The sequence below is a fragment of the Phalacrocorax aristotelis genome, chromosome 1, assembly GCF_949628215.1.
Source record: "Phalacrocorax aristotelis chromosome 1, bGulAri2.1, whole genome shotgun sequence".
Classification (NCBI taxonomy): Eukaryota; Metazoa; Chordata; class Aves; order Suliformes; family Phalacrocoracidae; genus Phalacrocorax; species Phalacrocorax aristotelis.
The window spans coordinates 206688774-206711549 of NC_134276.1; the positions used below are offsets into that span (position 1 = coordinate 206688774).

A 22776-nucleotide genomic window follows, 5' to 3' on the forward strand; every position below is an offset into this window, starting at 1 on the left:
TTATTTTTGCATACTGGAGAGGAGAAAAAATTATTTTGTAAAGCAAGGCTTTTATTCCTGCATTCTTTTAACGCTTCCTTCAGCACTGTGGAATCCAAAGTTACAACCAAGTCTTAGAGATATTGATGACAGCATTCTTCTTTCATTGCAGTGGATCCAGGATTTGGTATTAATAACGTTGACAGTATTTAGCTAACATATATTACTTCTATTGCTAACAAATAACAATTTTAACACAAAATATTACTGAAAATATTTTCTTGTTATTTTACAAACAGTTTTTATGCCTGTTTCAACATTGCATTTTTATAAAAAACATTGTGTTACTTGATTTTATTCTGTTAACACAATTGATTTTACAAACTGTATTAAAGAAAAAATCTCCCCCTGTCAGAATCCTCCTCTGGTACATGTGATTGCAGGTTTTTTTGTGAGATTTAAACAGCTCAACAAAATACTCCAAGGTGAAATGTCTTAGCTTTCAAAAGGAAGATTTTATTCAAAATTAATTTATAATACCAGGCACCATTAGACGTAATGTATTATTCACCTAAACACCATAACGGTATTCAATTCATGATGAAAATTAAAAATGAATAACTTTGCAACCATTGATTTTCTGTATTCTGCACAGATACTGAGAAAAGTGAAGTAATCTACTCGAAGAAAGTAGCAGCCCATCATTACTACAAGGTATAAGGGCATTGGACACGCAACCGAACAACAGAATGAGTAACATTGCCCAGGCAGCTTGGGCTAATTTGATACTTATATATAAGTGAAGCAAATGCCACGGCAAAAAAGGAGCACTGAAATCTAATCAACTACGGGTTGGGTTTACTTGTTCCTGTTCAGAAGATGAAGGAAGAAGCACTAGAAACCACTTTTTCTTGTAATGAGGCTAATATCTGTTTTGCACTGAGTGATTATTCATTTCATATAAATCAACAAAAGACAACCCATCTTCCCACCGCATTAGAGAATATCCTGTATACTTATTCGTATCCCTGTGATGACAGAAAATGTTCTGGGTTTTTTCAGGCAACTGAAGGAGAAACATAAACGAGAAAACTACTCGGTCCACAGAAACACAACATTTTGAACCGACATGGAAATTAACCCAGATGTTATGATTTCAAGGCCTAAACTATATCTTTCCTCCCAAATCATTTAGGATCAGATTTTAGACAAAAAGTTATAATTACTTTCTCCCTTTACCCAGTAAAAGCCATGTTTTTGCAACACAGCAAGTGTCAGCATAATCTAACTATGCATGACTTAATTTTGAAAGATGCTGAGTACTCTGGCTGTAGGTTGGGAATGCACTTAAACACTTGTATAGCTTGAAGCACCTGAGCAGTTCCAAAGGAGAAGTTCTGGCTGTACTGAAGTACAGTAACGGTAAAGTAATAGTAACGGAAACATTTCCATTTACTTCAGTACAGCCAGGACTTGAACCATGAACTTTGCTGCTACCAATAAACTGCTTAAAACTATTTTTTTTTGGTAGAGGTAATATCTTTAGATCCACCAGTGTAGCTAGGACAAGCTTTAGGGCACACAAGCCCTTCTTCAGAAGCAGCAGACTTCAAAGGCAAGTACAAGCTAAGAGAGAAAGCAAGCATAGATGTAAATATAACTCTGAATTGAATCCGAGACCGTGTACGACTGAGGATGATCAGGAACATTTTGAAGATTCAGCGTAAACATAAAACCATGGCAAAGGCCTTCCTTCAGACCTGCTTGATGTTGCTGCACAATAATAATTACTAAAAGGAAATAGGCAGTTTTATGACTTTGTTCCTTCTCCATCTCTTATAATCAAGAGAATCCTACAGTCACAGTAATAGAATCCCAAGGTCTTGTATTAAGCTTTATGTCATCATGCCTGGCAAAGAGACGGAAAGTCCACTTCAATATATATATATTTCAAAGTAGTTTTACTTGGTATTATTGGTCAGTACTCACAGTTATGCAACATTCTAATCTAAACATTCTAATCTAAAATCAAAAGACTACTGTCATAAGCCACATGTAAATGTTTGCAAAAATGAAAAGGTCCACTTGTTAAGAAATTATTTTTTCATTTACATGTAATTTTCCAGAATATCTCATTTAGTATATCATCTTACATAGTTGCTTCACTCACTATACTTTTACAAACCTTGACTAAAGACGTTTATCTTAAATTAATTTAAAAAGACATCAACTTACAATGACCTCGCATTTCAAGAGTAAACATTATACTTTTTGCATAAACACTGATGCTTACTTCCTACAATTCAAAATTGAAACAGTCACTACAAAAATGGTTTACTAAAGCTTTACACAAATAGAATGATATCCACCCTGCAATTTTTGTCGACAACTGCACATGAATATACATATTCATGTATCTAATTTTTACTCATATGAAATAACATTTATAAACACAACACTGAGTGGTTCACAGTGCTGTTTCACACTTACTGTGAAAGAATTTAAATTTATCCATACCTACAAAGGAACAAAAAATAACTGCCCAGACCACGTCCCAAAGAGGCATGTATTTCATAATATTACATGTTTACCTGATTTTCTGTTGTTTATTTTACATGTAATTTGTTTCTACGATAATAAAGGCATAATGTTCTGAAGTTCTAGATTTTGTGCTGGCCTCTTAGCACCATGGAAACAAATGTGTATCTGTGTGTGTGTGTGTCTCTCTCTCTTACAAATTAATATAACCTTTATTAATAGCATGCTCAGTTTTTCAAGGAGTTCTTCTTTTGTTTATTTATATACGAAGTCCATATCATGATAAGTTCATTTGCAGCTCAGGGCTAGAATGGAGAGTAGATTATATAGTTTCTTTTGCCACAACTATTCAGAAACAAATCTAAGGTAATCATTCAAAAACATGCAGACTGCACAAAAAGAAATCCGCCTTGCTAAACATTTGCATCAGGCTCTATCATATTCTAGCAGAGGACTTATTGACAGCGTTTTGAACATTAAAATCATCAATTTACAGACTTGCACAACTTGCTGGAAACCTGATCTTTTGGAAAGGTTAACATAATATGAATGAAATGTCAAATTCCCCTCTGCCCCATTGCTGAGCCTCCTCCTAGCAGAACACATGCAGTCCACCTTCAAGGACCTCTGGATTACACTGTATGCATACACAAAGCTGATTCTCCTCCCACATCACTGTAATTAGCACTGCCTTCATTAAAATTAACAGAATCCTCACTGTGTATTTCAGGCCAGCAGTAAGTACTGGGTCATGCCCAGCACTCACTGACTTACATGACATACATCTCCCCTCCCTCCCAACAGCATCATCCTCACACAATACACACCTTGGAACCTCCCAAGGGACTGACATTAATTGCTTACATCCACCTGAACAAGCAGTATTGGTGTCAACATGCTGCACAGTTACAGCTTAATCTATTCAGTATTGTTCAGCTATGGTGTTAGGAAATTTTAAACCTGAACTTGTTTTGTTTCCAATAAAAATTTCATTTTGAATTAAAACATACAAAATCTCTTATTCAGGAAGGCCTGTCACAGAGGTGTTGCACATGACATCTGAGGTCTGCCCTGTCATTAGTGACACTGCTGAACAAAGACATTATTATAGCTAATTAACATCTAAAGTATCCACTGCCTATTAATTAATCACACTAACATGAGAAGAGATCAACTTTGGGTATGCGTACAGTGTAATCCACAGGTCCTTGAAGGTGGACTGCACATATTTCACCAAGAGGAGACTCAGCAGTGAAGCAGAGAAGCAGCTGACGTTTAATTCATATCATGGATTTGTATTCGCTAACTACCTTTGATGTCTCTTTTACCATTTGTTCACCTCTAAATTTCAAATAGTGTAGTACAGCTTCCTACCATTGGTAATGATTTAGATATGGTGCCACATGGGACGATGACATCGCATGGGAGGACCCTAGTTAACCTGGGAAAAAATGGGGGTTACTAGAATTGTAAAAAATTCAAGAAGCTGGCTAAAGGGAAAACTGCAATATACACACTCTAAAAGTGAAGGAGTAATATGGAAGAAGATGCCTTGCATTGAATCTTGGTAACATCTTGTTTTCTTAGCACAAAAAACAAATTAAATATATTAGATAAAATTTTAGCTTAGGCACTGAGTTATAATTATGCATATAGTTACATGCTTCATTCAGAAACTATTTTACTTTCCTCTATTCACTTTTTCAAAGACAGAAATTAAAATTCTTTCTATGATCCTCTATTTATTTCATAACAATTACATTTAATTTCTCATATGTGCTTTTGTGTACTGTGTCTAGTTAAAGACGAGAGCAAGTAAGGTGGCTGAATCAGATGATTTAAATTAAAAACTGGAGAACAACAAACTAGAAAGGTGAAGGGTGATAATTATCTGCACACAACACTGTCTATTCCACACCAAACACAAGAAATTTTATCTATTAAGCTGATGCAACAGCAGCTAAAGATAATCTTGCAGAGAAATGAGCCCAAGAGCAGGTGCTGGGGACTCAAAAAGAGGTCATATCAACCAACAGCTATTTGTTGTTAAAGCAAGCAAAACCACAAAATCTAAACAATCCTCTCTCGGGAATGAGGCCGCAAAACAGACACACAGTTTCTGAGCAACCTCCCAGCTTGTCAGATGAAGGGAAAAGCTGTATAATTCTAACTATAGGGATGAAATACACTATTTTATATAACCATACTATTGTGAAGCAACTCGGACCAATGAGTTAGAGCAAACATAATTCCTGACATTCTGGAATAAAATCGATAGATGGTGTACTGCCCAAATACGGGCTATATTTAACTATTTAACTATAGTTTCTTTTACTATGGAGTAGAACATTTTAGGTTATAAGAAAATACTTTTAAGATAGCAGAAGTGAATGTCTGCTCCCACGTACAGATCTATACTAGCTCCGGATGTAGATTCAGGCCTCCACTGCTCTACAACTTCACATCATGTAAGACATTATTTATTGTAAAGCACTGTACTGACAAACTTTGTTTTGAATATTGCGAGTTTCTTGGCCACAATAGTTAGCACGATCATTCTTCAGCCTTCCTGAGCACTGTGAAAAGAGTATGCATTATTCCATGATCCTGAGAGCTTCTACTGATGTGAAGTAACTATAGAATATAAACATTAATCACCTGGGCCATTATTCCATAAGTAAACTAAACAGCTGACATTGGTGAATACAATTGAAAAGCTCTTGTTATTTCAAAGCAGACTGCGTAAGGAAATAATATTGGTGAATCATATATAACCTGTAACAAGTACTTCCTGTAAAATTAAAAATCAATAAAATTGCCTGCATATTTCAACACAAGTAACATACATGTCAGAGAGAACATATGCAAGCATGTCTTCAGGACTAGCCCTGTTTTTGATATTGTTGTCTGTGTACAAAAAGGCACACCTTATCCACAGGATTGTAATAGGAAAAAGGTAGTAGAAAAGTCCCTAATTATGAAAGAAAGTGCTTTTAAGATAAACAGGGCTAAAAAGAGAAACAGATCTGTTTATGCTGAAAACTAGCTAAATGTGTAAAAAACCCCAGACACTACACAGTTCTGTTTTCCTGCTACAGGGTGATAAAAAGGAAAGGAATTCAGGCCTATTTCATGTTTTATACCTCTGGGTGTAGTGACAGTGTTAAAACGGCAAGGACAGAGACAGAACCATAGCAGACACTCTTAGTTAAAAGTATAAAAATGCGTGTGCTAGACAAGATTAAATGAAACAAAATCCATGGAAAGTTGGAGCGTCCTACTCGCAGTATCTCCATCCTTATAACATCTACATCTCTCATTGTCACTTATTTCCATCCACCCTAATCTCTGTTTACCTCTTTCTTATCCCTTAATCCACACACTTTCACTTGCCAATATCCAAACGATGTGTTCATTCTTTATCATTCTTTATCCTTTATTTCCAAACCAGAAAACTACTCCTAAGCTTACTGATCTTCCTCTCCCCTCACTCCATTCCCTCCCAAGCAGCAGTCTACATCACTATGTCTACCACTTTGTCCCAGGAGACGCCAGGTACCCTAAAACAAGACTAGGCTCTCATATGTGAGCTGAACTGTTTTGTAAAAGCTCTTATCCCATGGTACCAGTGTGGGAGTCTGCACAAGAGAACATAAAATGGACTGTGTACACGAACCATGCAGGAGGGTGAATGGCTGGTGGCAGAGCAGCCAGTCGCACCTCTCAGCTGCCACCAGCCATGCTCAACAGCAGCAGCACAATGAAGACAGCCAAATAAAATGTCTCAGGGGTCTTATGAAGCATTAAGAGTTGATGTTGTTTGGGGTTCCTTTAAGAAAGGATTTTATACCATACTTTGCTAGTGTTAAGTGCATGCTTACCAACCAGAAAATGTTAAAATTATTTAAATCACAGCTTAATTGAGCGTTTTCTACTTCATTTTATAGAATTATTTATGGTTTATTCAGCATCAGCATTCAAAGACCCCTGTAAAGAAGAAAAATCCAACATGTCCAATAAAAATTGAACATTTGATACACTTTTCCTTCAAGATTAAGTATTACAGGAAAAAACTTTTAATTTAGAAAGTATAGTAATAGCTGAGTCTAACTTATTCATACTCGAACGCTAAAACATCTCCTGTATCATAAAACCCTGCTCTTTTTGAGCTCATTCTGGGGGCAGAAATTCTTGACATCCCATAGAAACCAAACGTCCTGAAGACTCCCTGGGGAAGACGAACCTTAATTTAACAATTTGCCTTGTAGATCCTTGTGTCATGTGACATTTTGACTGAAACTTTTCCTGAGATTCACAAAGTGTTATCTCTTGTCCAGGCTGTTCATCTAATAAATTCTGAGAAATGTACTGTTTCAAAGTGACTGTGCTTACATCCATTGCTCTCTCCCCCCCTCACTCCCCGCCCCCCCCCCCCCAACTTGTAAAGCCATGCAGAAGCTCAGCTAATCCTGCTTTGAGCAGGAGGTTGGACCAGGTGATCCTCTGAGGTCTCTCCAACCCAAATTTTTGCCATTCTTTTGTAAGGTACTAGGATCTTGCTTTTGGAATCCAAACAGCTCAACAGGGGGAAAGAGTTGGAGACAGTGCATGTAGTTTTCTTAGGGTTTTATCTTGAAGAACAGGCAACAACCCACGGACAGGACATGGATATGCAGGCAGCCCGACACTTGAGCTCTGGGAGGGCATGCCAGCGACACGACGAGAAAGTTGACTGAGTAGTCTTGAGCCGCGGGGTGGGATCACGTCGCCCGGCTTTCCTTTCGCAGGGGAAAAAACACCGCTGCCCCGTGAGTCTCGGGAGGGCAGAGAGCCCCGCTGCTGCCCCGGGTCCCCTCCGGGTCTCCTCCCGGCACCCCGCTCCTGAGCGGACGATCGCCCGCAGCCGCCAGTCCCAGCGCCGCGGGAGGAGCCGGACCCGAGGCCCTCTGAAAGACCGCGGCAGGGGAGCGGCGGCCGGCGAGCACAGGGCGGGCGGGGGCGGCGAGGGATGAGCACCGGGCGGGCTGGGGCGGCGGGCGGGAGCGACTGGGGGCGAGCACCGGGAGGGCTGGGGCGGCTGGGGGCTAGCACCGGGACGGCGGCCGCTCGGTGGGGCCGTGACTGAAGCGGACGCTCCTCCCCGCCGGCCTCCCTCCCCGCCACGCCCCGGGCGACCTCAGCCCCCGGCACCCGCCCCACCCCGTGATGGGACCTCCCGCACAGGACCGTTTAAATTCGAACCCTCAACAGCTGCCTCCGCGCCAGCGGCGGGTGTCCGCGGCTCGCGCGTGATGGCGTCGCACAGATACAGCCCGAACCAAGGGAACTATCGTGTGCCCTCCACCGCCCCCTCTCGCGCCCGTTTTTAACCTCACTCGCGTTTCGGTTCCGTTGCGCGCCCCCGCCCCCCATCAACGGCTCGCTGATGCCGTGCGCACGCGCAGTCGCCCCGCCCTGCCCGCCGTGCGCGCGCTCCCCCCCCGCCCCGCTCTCGCCGCCGTGTGGGCGGTGCGCGCGGCCGAGCGCCTCTGGAGGGGCGGGGGCGGTGCCGCGGAAGCGCGAGGGCTTCGGCGGCGGGAGAGGCAACCTCTGGACCGGCAGCGGCCCCCGGTGCGTGTCCCCCGCTAGCATCCCACCGCCGCCAGCGGCCCCCCCGCGCCCCCGGGACGGCCTCGGGACGGCCTCAGGCCAGCCTCCCCCCCGCCCACCCCCGGTTTTCCTCCTCTTTGCCCGCTTGCGTGTGAGGTAAACTCGGCGCGTGGTGCCTACGCCGCCGTTGCGTTTCAGGTGAGGGAGGGGGAGAAGGAGAAAGAGCGGGGCGGCGCTCGCTCCCCCTCCCTCCTCAGCGCCTCTCCGGCGGCCGCGGGCGCCAGACCTCGCCGCTCCCTCGCGTCTCTCTCCCGGCGGAGCCGAGCAGAGCAGCCCCCTCCCCGCCATGGGGTGCACGCTGAGCGCCGAGGACAAGGCGGCGGTGGAGAGGAGCAAGATGATCGACAGGAACCTGCGGGAGGACGGCGAAAAAGCCGCCAGGGAGGTGAAGCTGCTCCTCCTGGGTAAGGGTTCCCCCCCCCGAGGCGCGGTGCCCCGTCGCCGCCCGGCCCGGCGGGAAGAGCCGCTCGGCAGGCGGCCGCCGAGCCCGCTCACAGCCGTGTGGCACGGCGGGTGGCGGAGGAGAGGGCCCCGCTTCGCGGCTGGGAGGGCGGCGGGACGCCTCCCGCGGGCGGCGTGGCGTGGCGTGGCGTGGCGTGGCGGGGGGAGCGCCGCCTGGCCCGAGCCGGGGATGTGCTCATGACACCCGAAGGTTGCCGGGGTGAGGGGAGGCACGGCACCCTGGGCGGGCCGGTGGGCGCCCCGGCCTCCGCCGCGGCTGGGGGGAGGCAGGGCTGCTGTGGGGAGACGGCACGGCGCACTCGGTTGGGGCCCCGCTTCAGGGCGAGCACCAACTTCCATACGAAGGGGATAACACCTCACACTTTTGACGTAGATTCCGTGCACCTCTGCTCAGGGGAAGGAAATTTTCGGTTGGGGGATGTGTGCTCTTAACGTTTGTAGACCCGACCGCTACCTGAGCTGTTCCCGTAAGAATTAAGTGCAGAAAGCGTCAAAGGAACACAAGGCAAAGCACTGCTTAACTTTCTGCATTGTTTTATTGTTGTGGGAGTTGCCTATGTTGCTGAAATGGTACAGCGGGAAGTGCAACCTTGATGGGGGTTCTACACCTATAATACAGTGACTCACATAACATGCTATCGTGTGTTTTATGCGTTTTGCTCACAAGTACTTGAAGCTAGCTGCTTTTGTGTGTTTTAAGTGAAATGCCTGCATGTAAAAATAAATAAGATTTAAAAAAAAACAAAAGAAAAAAGGGAGCAAGGGTTTTAATTAGAAATACCTTTGTGCAGGACTAAAATGACCGCACAACTTGCGGAGAGCTGAATGCGGCAAATTTGCATTGTGTTAATGTTGTAGGGAGTTTTGCAGTATATACCATAGAGCTAAACTAGACTGGATCCTTCTAATCAGGAGGTAAAAAGCTGTTGACTTGCAGCTCTCTTCATGCTGCCTTTCTCCTCCCAGAGCTACACTTTCAGGCAAACTTTTTAAACAACTGACCAATTTGTCACTCTCCTTAACATTGATTTTGCTAGATTCCTCATCTGCAGTGCTCTATTCACTACCAACACTGCCATAGACCTCTTAATTAACTTCTTTTTGTTGCTGAATTCTAAAATAGCTCCAGAAAGGTACAGAAAGGAAAGTGAAGCACTTTCATGTGCAGATAAAGAGATGAAACAAAAGTCCTAAAATATGCTTATAGATTTAAAATTTTGCTTGTGAGAGAAACAATTAAAAAAAAATTTTTTGGTTTATTTTCCAGAAAGTGTTAGGCTTTTGGTTGGTACTGTGCCTAGTCCTGCACTCCTTTGGAATCCTCAGATTGTTGCGTGGAAAGGTTATCCCCTATGGGATCAGCAGCAATAGTTCAGAAGATGTTACTGTCTTTTTGGAAGGTGGCGAAATAATGCTTTATATGTCTTCAGGCAAGGCATTTAAAATTATTTTTTTCAGTATTTTTGCTGTTCCGTATGGAACTTCTAGTACACCTGGTTTGGTAGTTGTCTTCATATCTTTCATCATATTCTGGGGATACAGATGAAGTCCACATCTATAGAAAGACACTTTAAACTTGAGAATGCATTTTGTCATTATTTTCAGTTGTTTAATGCTCTTTTTATAAAACTTAAAAATAAATGTATACATTTCTGAGTTTCTAATACAGAAAAGCTTTTGAGGAAAATATTTTTTTTTGCTGGAATCTCATAAAATCTTTGGATATGGAACAAATGCTCAATTACATGTGTGTTCTTATAGTGTTCTGAGCTGTAGCTCAGTTGGTTTAATATTTCCCCCTCCCCTATTAAAAAGAGGTGTGAGAAGTAGCAGGCTAACTTCTTTTAGGACCAGTGTTTGAATTGTTATTTAAACAAAAATCACCTAAATGTTTACTGAACTCAGGATGAGGTTTTGTATATACACTCATGGATGTGTTTGTGTATTTCGCATGTCTTGGTATGAAAGTTTTTTCTGCTACTTTTCCTTGCAACTGTGTCAGATGTCTTAAATGTTATGTCAGTGCTTTATCTGATGGCAAAACTATTTAAAGTTACTTCCACTAGAGTCACTTTCTTCTCACTGCTCACTTTCCCATTTGCTTGTTCAGCCCATATGTCATAGTTTATCATTTCCTCAGTTGTACTCCTACATCTATTTATGGGCTTGTTCTGTTAAAAAGATACTGAAATAAAAGGAAAAGTACAAACTGTGGTCTGCTGCCAGGAAAACACAATGCGTGACAGGCATCTAAAATACCTTGCTTATGTAGAGAAAGAGCATGTAGCTGTATACCTATTGAGCCAATAAGGCAGATTAATTTCAGTACCTATAAAAACTATATTTTTGTGTGGTGATTAGAGAATCCTACTGAAGCTTGAGCTAGAATGCTCAGTTGAGGGAAGATGTGTTTATAAAATCAGTCTATTTCTAGCCTTTAAATTTAATTTGTTCCATTATATGCTTTTCTAAAGTTTTTTTCAAAAACAGGAAATTGGAGTGATTTAATTAAGAGATAGATGTGACATTGCTGGACTTAAACCATGGCTTTGTGAACAATATAATTGATCCATGTTAGATTTATATTTGGTTGTCCTGTCTCTAGGAAGAAGCAAACATTTAAACTGTGCCTGGATTATCTAACTTCTTTCGTCATATCTGTAAATTGGTGCATGATTCTGTACAAATTTGACTACGGGTCATTTGGAGTAAAAATACAGGATTCTGAACATTATCCATGTATAAGATTATTTTAACCTTACAGTTCTAAGCACTTCAGTGTGCTATCCCAACAGGAGGAGAGTCTTTTCTGGAAAATTTGAAAGCCACCCTCATTATTAGAAGTAAGCTGAATTTGAGCATGTAGTTTGTAAGCCAAATGGAAAATGCTTGTTTACACATGGAATTTGGTGATTTTATTTTTTAAAATCATTAAATAACCTTCTTTCACTTAAAATTCTTTTCCATCAATGTGCGACAAAGAAATACTTAAATTTCATGAAAATGCAAATGCAGTCTGGTATATTGTCCAACACTAAATAATTAACATAAGTACTTCTCCTTAAGCACTTCAGTATTTGTGTCAATTTGACAGTTCCTAAACTTCTGTTTCCTAATTGTTTGAGGTAATGTTTGGTTCTTTTCTGTTGTTAGTTTCTTATAGATAAGCTCATATACTTAGTGTGAGTGATATTTTTGAAAAACAGTGCATATTTTAGCTGGCTTCCAAGTAGAAAAAGCAGTAGATCAAGTTGTTTTTCTCTTCCATGGTTCCTAATCTTAACTTTTACTGCTCAATAAATAAAAATTCCAGTGATGCTTGCAGAATGAATGTAATTCTACTCATGTTGGGAGGTGGTAGTTCTGTGTGACTGATCTGTGTGCTGCATTAATATACATGTGATCCAGATCAGGTGTGGATTTGCAAGTACATTTCTGTTGAATTAGCTAAAGAACATAAGACTGAATTCATGCCAGCTGCAGGAGAACAGGCAGTACCTCATTTAGTAGAAAGCCTTCTGGTATGAGGTTAACTCATCAGGTTTCACAAATATGTTCAAACTGGCATCATGAGTTTATAGGATTAGCACTTTGTCTTGTGGATTATCTCATTCTTCGCCTAATATAGGAAATTCAGCATTCAGGTTCTTAGTATCTTGAATGCAAAAGGCAATAGATATGTCTTAAATGTTCTTTAGCAGTGGATCCTGGGATCCAGGAGGTCACAGACCATGTGTTTGACAACTGTACTTATCTGTCTTCTTTCTGGATAATCATGTTCACAGATTTAACTTCAATGGATACCTTTAAACTCATAGAATTGTAGAGTCATTTAGGTTGGAGAAGACCTTTAAGGTCTTCAAGTCCAGCTGTTAAGCTAGCACTGCCAAGTCCAACTCTAATCCATGTCCCCAAGCATGACATCTACACATGTTTTAAATACCTCCAGGGATGGAGACTTCACCACCTCTCTGGGCAGCCTGTTCCCGTGCTTGGTATGCCTTTCAGTGAAGAAATTTTTCCTACTATCCAATCTAAACCTCCCCTGGTGCAACTGGAGGCCATTTCTTCTTGTCCTGTTGCTTGTTACTTGGGAGAAAAGGCTGACCCCCCCACCTTGCTACAGCCTCCTTCCAGGTAGCTGCAGAGAGCAGTAAGGTTTCCCCTCAGCCTCCTCCACAGTAAACCACTCCAGTTCCCTCAGCTGCTCCTCATCAGACTTGTGCTCCAGACCCTTCACCAGCTTCGTTGCCCTTCTCTGGACACGTTCCAGCACCTCAGTGTCCTTCTTGTAGTGAGGGGCACAAAACTGAACACAGTATTTGAGGTGCAGCCTCACCAGTGCCGAGTACAGGGGCACGATCACCTCCCTGCTCCTGCTGGCCACGCTATTGCTGATACAAGCCAGGATGCTGTTGGCCTTCTTGGCCGCCAGGGCACACTGCTGGCTCATGATCAGGTGGCTGTCAGCCAACACCCCCAGGTCCTTCTCCACCAGGCAGCTTTCTAGCCACTCTTCCCCAAGCCTGCAGTGTTGCCTGGGGTTGTGCCCCAAGTGCAGGACCTGGCACTTGGCCTTGTTAAATCTCATACTCATGACCGACAGAGCCATTTTTCTATTCCCAAGTAGGTCCTTGTGATTCATACCAAACATTGGCATCTTGAATTCTTAAAGACAGCTGTTTTTTAATTTAAGACTGAGTACTGCTCTTAATCTTTTTCATTGACGTTCTTCCTGTTCCTTAAGGCAGTAACAAGAGCAATTCTGTGTTGTTGTTCTTGTAAATCTTCACATCTCGGGCATCTTTTCTGGCTGCTTTTTCTTACAGACCTCCATCCTTCTCTCTGCTCAATCAACTGCCTCTGCATGCTCAATCTTTTCAACAGCATGATCCTTGCAGTCTTTGGCAATACCTGCCTTCCTCCAGGCCTGACTGCACACTGGACTAAAAAAAAAAATATATACACACACATTGTTTGTACCATTACTTCTCTTGCCTTTCCTCCAGAGTATTCTCTTTCTTCACACTTGCAGACAAAAAAGACTTTAGAAGGCTGAATTTATGGGAGCTCTCAGAAAAGCCTTATTCTCACAACAACCATTGCATATTTCAGAGACATTGACCTCATCTTTGTAAGTTATACCAGTCTAGTCTAAAACATGTCTGACAAAATATTTCCTGTCTCGCTGTGAGACAACTATCTATTTATAGATATTTACAAAGTTCACCTCTTACTTAAAAGCTGTTTTGTGATATCTAAAAAGTCTTTATGTTTGGAGGATTTTTTTTTTGGTTGGTTGGGGTTTTTTTTCTTGTTGGTCTTGTGTCTGTTGTATTGTTGTCCCTGTCCTGCCCCCCCCCCCCCCAACTTTCTGCCTGTCTGCTTAGATTTAGTGGGAGTTCTGAACTAGGAACTCTCTTGTATTTTAATATGGTACAGTTGGACTCTGGCAATCAGGATGTTATTTATGTGGACTTTTATATCTGACTTTGTAGTTAAGTCAATGAAATCCTCAAGCCTTTGTACTGAACATAACAATTTCAAAGAACAAAGTCAAAATTACTAGATTGGCACAGTGTAATAATCCCCCTTGCTTTGTGAAAGAGGCTCATGGATGTACAGAAAACAGTCATTCAGTTATGGTTGTGTTTGCATAATTGCAGTTTGGGTTCTTTTATACTTGTCACTTTCTATCTGTTGGTATAATAATTTACAATATTATAGGATTGGTCTTTAATGTGCATATAGACTTTATGAAAATACACATTATCTTTAGTGATTTCAGGTCATCTGTTACACTACTATTTTAAATCTTGATTTTGGAAGTTTCTTCATAAAGTTACCATTTATGATTGTATCATGATTTTAATTCTTTAACAGTCTTAGGAAAAAATTTACTTAAGTACATGTAGCTTTAGAAGAGGCTAAAGAGAAACTGTACGATTTGTACTACATCATGGTACCAGTTATGGTGACTTTGTTTTTTTGTCTTTTGATTAAAAAATATAGTTACAGATACATAAAAATCACTTTAACTTATCTTTTGCATTAGGCATTAAGGCTTTTTTATATTATATTTTAAGGGTTAGAAAACATTTTAAGCTAAAAAATTATTTTTCTTCAAACTGTTTTTTAAAACCAATGTAATGCTTCCCACCTCCTGAATTAGAGACCAGAAAGGCTCTGGTGAGGTACTTTTTGGTAAGCTGTTTGCTCCCATCATCAGTGGTGCCTCAAGACTGCACATAAGTTCTGTAATACAGTGACTTAATTACTTTCTTCCTACTTTGTCTGGCAGTACAGTTTATTGTATCATCATTGTGCTGATACAACAGTTTACTTCAGTCCTATAGATTATATTACTGAAATTATAATGTATTTAAGCTAACCTCCTTTTGTGAAGTTATTTTTAACTCACTTCAGAACTAAAGTTTACAGTATTATAGCTCCTTGCATAGTTGTGGTGGCACAACTTGCACTTTGGCTTTGTCCTATAGAGAGTTAGGCTGTGCTGATTTATGTAATTGTATCGCCAAAGTGAATTGTTCTTTTGCTGCCACATTTTACCCTTTAGTTGTTTTGGTCCTCTGAGAATGAATAATTGAGTAGTCAGGACATCCTAAAGTCTGGCTAAATATTTTGAAATCAAGCTGTGAGTTTGGCTTCAGAGAGCATGAAATTCTAAAGTCAGTTTTGCTGTTGAGCTTAATGGATGTCTGCATCTGAATTATCAAGTCAGCTGAACTGACTTGATAATTAGCTATTAAAAGTTTATTTCTAAGATATGTATAGGAGAACCTGTATTGATGAAAACTTGCTATTCTGAGGTTGTCTTAGTCATTGTCCAGCTTTACTGAAGTCAGCTGTTCTAGTTATTGTCCCTGTTTGCTTAGTGTCCTACTGTTAACTCAGCCTATATGTAAATCACCCATTTGTTATTCTGTAAGTGCAACTTAGTTTGCTTTACCTGAGGGATTCTGTATCCAAAAACTATTTCAGTTGGTAAGGTATATAGAGAGCAGTTGAGAAAATCAGAACTTTGAACTCGAGAGCAAGAAGTTTTGAGTGCACTATTCAGAAAAATGCAATTTCTGAAGTGGCTTCTCTTAGTGATATATCTGAGAGAAGGATAATTAAGATACTGAAATTTATTAGACGATTAAGACAGAAGTAAACTTTTTGCTGAGACACTTGTGTACTGGGAATGTATGCTTTTGCAGTAAAAGATTCAAGCTCGCCTCTTCCTAATGCTAAACGTATTTTATTGTCCTTGTCCATTGAGTAGGAGCAGACAAGACAAAATAAGATTTTTTTTTAATGAGAATCAGGGTGGGAAACAAAGGAATGATATGATGTTGTAGACTAATTATCCGTGTTTGTGACTGCTCATAACCCTCTTGCAGTGTAGCTATAAGAGCTATTAGAGTTGAGAATTTGGAAGATGTTTCCCATCATCGTGGCTTTGCCCTTGGAATTTGCAAAGCTGTGGAGCCAGCTTCAGAATCTCTGGGATTATCTTATATCTTGAATATGTAACAGGAGGTAAAGTATCATGTATCTGTTTATACTGTCCGAGTAAGATGGCCTAAAGATCACCTAGTGTCACAGATAACCCGTATGCATTATTCCTTGATTTGAAAGTATGTTATCTGTTCAGGTCAAACTTTTACTTCCCATTTAATTTTGGTTTAGTTAATGGCTAGGACCTTCCTTGAAAATCATATTTCTGTGTAATGTCTTAAAATTTCTCTTAATATCATTCTTTCAGGATCTCAGGTGTTGGGGGTAATTGACAGAGAGCATTTAAGAACCATTTCTTTAAATACAAGATTTGTTGTTAGACATATGATAGGCAAGTAAATTGCTTTCCTTTCCTGGCTTTGGTAATTGAAGAGTCACTGAAGCTCTGAATAACACAATTGCTTGTATGTTCAGGGATCAACTTAATAAATCAAGCAGCAGTGTTGACATATATCTATATGTTTCAATGGGCACTATGTATTTATATTTAGAGATACATGTAAACTGCAATATTATATGTACCTATATAAATTCATATTGAAATTAGAAAATACTTTATGTAAAGCTACTTATTTAAAGGAATCAACACCATTCAAATATACAGTGCTTCAATTTATGAAATAAACTGTACCTCGTTACTTTTTCATATAGGCTTTTTAGAAATGTAGTATTGCATTTGAAGTGCGTAATATACTTAGCAAAGGTACCTGATTAAATCTTTAGTGAAATATAGCAGTATCTAGGCAACCAGAATGGACAGGAAGTCTTTACAATCATTGCTCTAAATAGATTGCTTTTAAAGAAGAAATCAATGTACTGTAATGAAAATTCCTGTTGAAGCTGTGAAGCAGGTTTATAATTCTTATATATTCTCAAATTTAATATGGTATGTTTCCTGAAATGAAAATACTGTTGGAATGAAGAGGATACCATCTTCCCTTTGCAGAACTGATAAAAGAATTTCTTGCATGCAACTATATGTTGAGTTTTTTACATGGGTGTAGCTGTTGTAGCTGTTTGGCTCATATTATGAGTTGTTACCTATCCTGATCATAAGGACATTCTGAATCTCTGGGTTTTTTTTAATAGTTTCCAGTAAAACTCAAGAGGTTCTTGCCTACTTTCTAAATCTGTATCGGAATGCTGAAAATAAGCAGTGTGTGTTGCCTAATAAGCAGTTGAGCCATTCTAGAAGCTCTGTGTTGCTAAAAAGGAGAGTGCTCTTGCAGCATCTGGCTGAATGGTTTTGCCCTCTCCCTGGCACTTCTAAATGCTTAATTCGGGTTTGTGCTGGTTTAGAAGTCAAATGGGCTGTCCTGTTTGGACTTTGTTTGCTGCTAGAGTGGTCAGTTTAACTGATATTTCATAGTGGTCTGGTGAGGACCTGAATAAAAGCACGATGAGGAGCAGAGGAATACTTGCCTTGTGCAAATGGAATACTGGAAATGCATAGCAGCAGGTGGAGGGGAAAATGGGTACAGAAGACGATTCTTTGACTTTCTGCATTTCTGTGTCACAGTTTACTGTAGAATTTGATGAGGAATAATGTGAAATTGTGTTCACTTGTGAGTTCCAGTTGATAGATATATCAAACCCTACTCAGAACCTACTTATTGTAAAATCTGGAATAGGAGGTAGTGCCGGTCCCTCACATAGTGTGTTGATTCAGGCACTTGATTGGAGAATGGAGGTCGGAGTTTGTTTTCGTTCCAAGTCCAAGGAGTCTCAGACCTATCTTTCCTTATGCTATTCTAACTTACAGGTTGTATACTTGACTAGGAAGAATCCTCTTGTACCTAGCACCTTGTGAAGAATGCAGGATGGTAGTGAGCAAGCAGCATAATGGCCAGCTCAGTGTCCAAACAGAGAAGAGAATGGAGACAGTCTCCAGTTAAAACAGTAAAGTTGTACTGATATTATAAACAGAATACAGAGTGAATGTAGTATTGGAATGCAATTTTAAAACTTGCTGTGACTGGAGATAAATGTCTTCCAATAATAAAATTGGAGTAAACAAGACAATTGTCTTGAGTGTTTATAGGTTTTATTTAATTAAATATTATTTTGAATGCTCTTTGAATTCAGAATCTACCAGTGAGGCACTGTACAAGAGTGGACTGAAATGAAGCTCCTACCTGTCGTTTAAGTGTTGTCTGTATCCCTGATGTATTAAATATTTCTTGAAGCATTCTGAAAGTGGCTTTCTCAGCTGTATGCAGGTTCAGTTACTGATCCTTAATAAATCCAATAAACTCTTAGCAAAACCATTATATGCTTTCTAAAGCTCTTAAAGATGTTGACAGGGATTCCTTCTAATATGCTTTAGTGCCTCAGTGTTTGCTAGCAAAGGCTGTAATTTAATTCCTAGGTTAGAGACTACTTAGGTTATTTTCTGTCTGCTGTTCTGGAACATAGGACCTTTTGGGGTTAGATTAGATCGGGCTTTGACAACATACTTGTTTGAGGCCCAACAAGCTGCTCTTTATGTAGGTATCTATCTTATTCCTTGCTTCTGGACTTGTTGGGTGCAGCTGCCTGTTTGAATGGGTTGAAATTTTAATTTACTTCAAAGCTTTCTCAATTTAATTTGAGAGCAATCATTTGCTATTAGTGAAGTTCCATTAGAAACATTAAGAAGTTTTCGGACTTTAAATTTTGAGGAGATTCCCAAATCTTTTGGAGGATAGTAGTGTGGAGGTTGGCCTTTGATACATTTAAATAGTCAACTGATAATCTTACCAAGCTGCTGTCAGCACTGACATGTTAGATAAACCCAGAGCCACAAATGTTTTAGCTGTTGGTAGTGTGGCATATGGTTGTCAGGCAGCAAGCATGATTGCTGTGTAGTTTTCATCTCTAAATGTGCATCCATTCCCTTATTTAATTTCTGGCATAATAAGAGGTTTATTTCCAAACCTTTGAGGCTCAATTTGTCATCGTCCTGCTGGGTTTGGCACCTTACACAAAGGAAGCTATACCTACATCTTAACTGAGGAAAATACTTCAGATTTTGAAGTACAATGGCACTGTCCCTCTGTAAGGCAATGGTACTGGTTTTTTTAAAGAGATCTCATGTACATTCTCAATGGATATGTCTTTTTAAAGTAGATTCAGTTCCAAGGTACCATATTTCCTTTTGAATGTCTCACAGAATTTCTGAAACATGACACTTGGCATTGTACTGGTGCTCTCCTTTATTGTGAGATGATGAGTCCACAATATGGTTATGGTGTAAGTGATGCACATAATGATAAAAGCATTCCTACTATATAGCAGTAGCTGTACAGGCAGTAATTTGAAACAGTTGGGGAATATAAGAACAGTTTTGAAGAACAGAAACAATTTGTATTCAAAACTGCATGCATTTAAGTGGACATGGTTTAAGTGGTACATAAAATTGCATATAATAAGCAGACTCCTAGGCAGAATTTTTTATCACATGCATCAAATTCTAAGCAAAAAAGATATAAAACTTCTGTCAAAAATATTAAGCATTAATAGAAAATTTGAAATACTTCTAAAGATAAAGATGTGAATAAAAGTTACCTTAAGGTTTGCAAAATGGAGTTTGTGCTCTGTTCATTTCACAGGAAGCTTTATTTTTTTAATTCATTGAATTCCAGAGGTTATACTGAATATAAACCCATACTTTTTTGTTGTTTCAATATTAATTAATACAGTCTTTATCACTTGCTTATGCGTTCACTATAGTAATAGCCTAGGTATCTAAGAAACTTAAAGCAGTTTATTGGACGTCTAGACCTGAGTAAACACACAGGACACTAATGTGAGTTAATACGTGATTGTATGTATTATTTTGCATCAATGGTTTTCTTAAATGATGTTTTATATAGAATTTATTGACTATTTTGTTGTGTACTATTGATTTCAAGCATCTACTAGGAGTAATACTGACGACCTAGGAAATAATTAGTTGTAATTACTTATTGATAGGGAATTTACCAAAGTGACAGTGGCTTATGGATTTAAATGGTGCTTCTTCTGTAGAACTAAGCCAGTATGCAGCTACTGAAACCCTGAGAATCATCTCAGATTTTTTATCTGAGTCAGCGTCATAATTTTAGAGTCTGTCACTCCTGTGGTTTCACTAATGATGTAATCTAGGATTCACACTATTACTACATGGCGAAGTTACTGAAATATTTTCTTCCAAATATTATTCACACAGCTTCATTCTTAACTCATTCAAAGTTTCCTGGCACATTCAAATTCCAGTAGCTACAGAAGTTCCAAGACTAATGCCACCATATGAGTCCTGTCAATCTTTGATTGACTACATGAAAATAGTTGGGAAGGGGAAAAGGGGAAAACTAAACTCTTGTCATTGGCAGCAGCTGCCCCAGAATTAGAAGAAAACAAGATGGTGGTAGATAAGAAGCATAACTGCTGTGTGGCTCCAAAAAGGGGGAGTGGGGACAAAAAAAAAAAATTTTGCAGGGAGATAGAGTGGTGTGGGTGCTGGTGTCAGAGGACGTTTCATTTAGTGGTCAACCTGTCTAGTGGATGTGTAGCAACAGTTTCCACTGTTTATGGGTTCTTTGTACTGAATTGGTATATTTTGAATATAGTAAATATATTAGTAAAAGTGATTAGCAGCTTGCATTCTAATTTAAGTCTCATGCCTGGTAATTTGTCATGAGGTAAGAAATTGAAGACATTATACTTCCAAGCTGTTTGCTTGCCATTTCCTTTTGTAAGAGATTCCTGGCCCTGTAGCAGAAACAGAAGTCAGGGCATTTAGCTTGTGCTGTGACCAGTGACAGATGAGGAGAAGGCACCATTCATCTTCTGCCTTCTGTGAAATACTAACATCTGCCAGGAGACTGGATAGGAGGGTTGTGCGGAGAGGACTTTACAGTATGAGAACCCAACAATTTATGACCCTATGTGTTTTATTTTAAATTTTGCATGTGTCTCTATGTTTAATTTAATCTGGTGCAAGTCTCCTGTTTTACAGTCTGAAAAGCTGACAAGCATCCATTGAAAGATTTGTACTAATTACTCTTGTCCATACTTGAACTCTCTTCTGGCAACATACAAGACTATTCTACTTGTTTGTGGGTTTAGTTCCTGTCCGACTTAGTTGGTGGTTCAAAGCCAGCCCCATTCTACTCATCAGTTTTTATCTAACTCCTCTTCTCCTAATCTAGGGGTTTTTTTCCTCCACAATATTTAGTCTGTGATCTTTTCTGTGTTAGTGTTGTGAGGAGCATATTTGTGCTATTAGGAACTGTACTTCACAGTTGGTTTCTTCCAAAGAGGGATACTGTGAACTTGAAGTTTACATTGCTTTTTTATTTTGGTATTTGATTAGCTTCCTCAGTAAGTGATTAGCAAATGCTTCACAAGTTAGAAAGGTTACTATTAAGATCTCGGCACCTGCAAACAGCAGTTTCTGTGCTTGGGTGCATAAAACATTTGTTCCAGAAATTTGTAGTTCTGGAATGCTTGCCACGTAGGCAGTGTGTGGGATAATAAATCATGAGACACTATGAGTAGTTCAAAGTAACATTTTTGCTGACCTGTTATTTTTAATCATTATAAAATACTTACTTCAATTCTTTTTAAACACAGACCTGCTCCATTTGGAATGTAAAAGAATATTGAATCTGTATAAAATGATGTTTGCTACAATTCTGTAGTAGTGAGTCATAGGATCACAGAATCATTTAAGTTGGAAAAGACCCTTAAGATCATTGAGTCCAACCAAGTCTGTCTTTTTAATATTTTTTAGTAAGTTCTTGAGTAACTGGCCAAATAGCAGCTTGGAAGATTGAATATTGCTTTAGCCATTTCTTAAGTTTATTTGAGCTTTGCTAGCCCTACTCAGTTTGTTCAGAGGTTGATCTGTTAAATGTTTTTTTAATTGTTCTTTTGAACATGAAGATGCTTTGATTTTTTTTTTTTTGTTTCCAAAGTTGAAAGTTGACTTTGAAAGAAAAATTGTAATACAAATTTAGCCCATTATTTAACTGAGCTTTAAATTAACTGCCATGGATGGTGCAGCAGGGTTCATCATAGGCCTGGGTTTATGTGCAAGGTAGGAATTCACTGAGTGCTGTCATAACTCATGCTGGATCTAGGTAAACAAGTGCTTTGGATAGCACCAGTACTAGCTGTGGAAGTATTGACATGTGAAGGTAGAGCCTGATTAATAAACTTTGAGGAAAAGACCCTTCAGATTATAGTAGAATCTATTGGGGAGAATGTGCTTCTGCTGTTTCCTCTGTTAAATTGTGCTGATTAAGTTGGACGTGCTTTGCTTCCATGCTTTGTCAGTCTGCATAATGAGGCATAAGGATCTGCCTGCTTTCCGGCAAGCAGGTGTAACAAGAGACTTAGCTGAAGTTATATTGCTACTGAACTATGTGAATAAAAGCTTTAAAATTCTGTGCTTTAAATTGGATTTTCATAGGATGTTGCCCTCTTTTTTTTCTTTTGAGGCAAACATAAAGGATGCAAAATGTGCAAGAGAAAAATATTCAGCAGTTATTGAAACTTTCTTTTGTAAAAGTAATGACCTAACAGTTAGCTTAGACTTTCATTTAAAACTAAGCAAAGAAAAACCGCTCATGATTCTTTCAAATTCGGAACTGATACATT

The 22776-nt window shown here is 39.7% G+C and overlaps 1 protein-coding gene and 1 long non-coding RNA gene across 3 annotated transcripts in view; one reads left to right on the forward strand and one right to left on the reverse strand.

Annotated features, from left to right (window-relative positions):
• Window positions 1-474: 474 nt before the first annotated feature.
• LOC142051855 (uncharacterized) lies at window positions 475-7950 on the reverse strand. Of its 2 annotated transcripts, none has more exons than XR_012658656.1 (2): window positions 7893-7950; window positions 475-3958 (listed from the first exon to the last, which is right to left on the reverse strand). It is a non-coding gene; the product is annotated as an uncharacterized LOC142051855 (long non-coding RNA). The 2 variants fall into 2 exon arrangements; XR_012658655.1 differs by having other exon boundaries at window positions 7888-7947.
• Window positions 7951-8030: 80 nt separating this feature from the next.
• The window catches only part of GNAI1 (G protein subunit alpha i1), a 36348-nt gene continuing 21602 nt past the window's right edge, over window positions 8031-22776 (forward strand). The window contains exon 1 of the mRNA XM_075081474.1: window positions 8031-8570. Coding sequence (XP_074937575.1) covers window positions 8453-8570 — 118 coding nt within the window. The 5' untranslated portion in view covers window positions 8031-8452. The remainder of the gene's footprint in view (window positions 8571-22776) is intronic.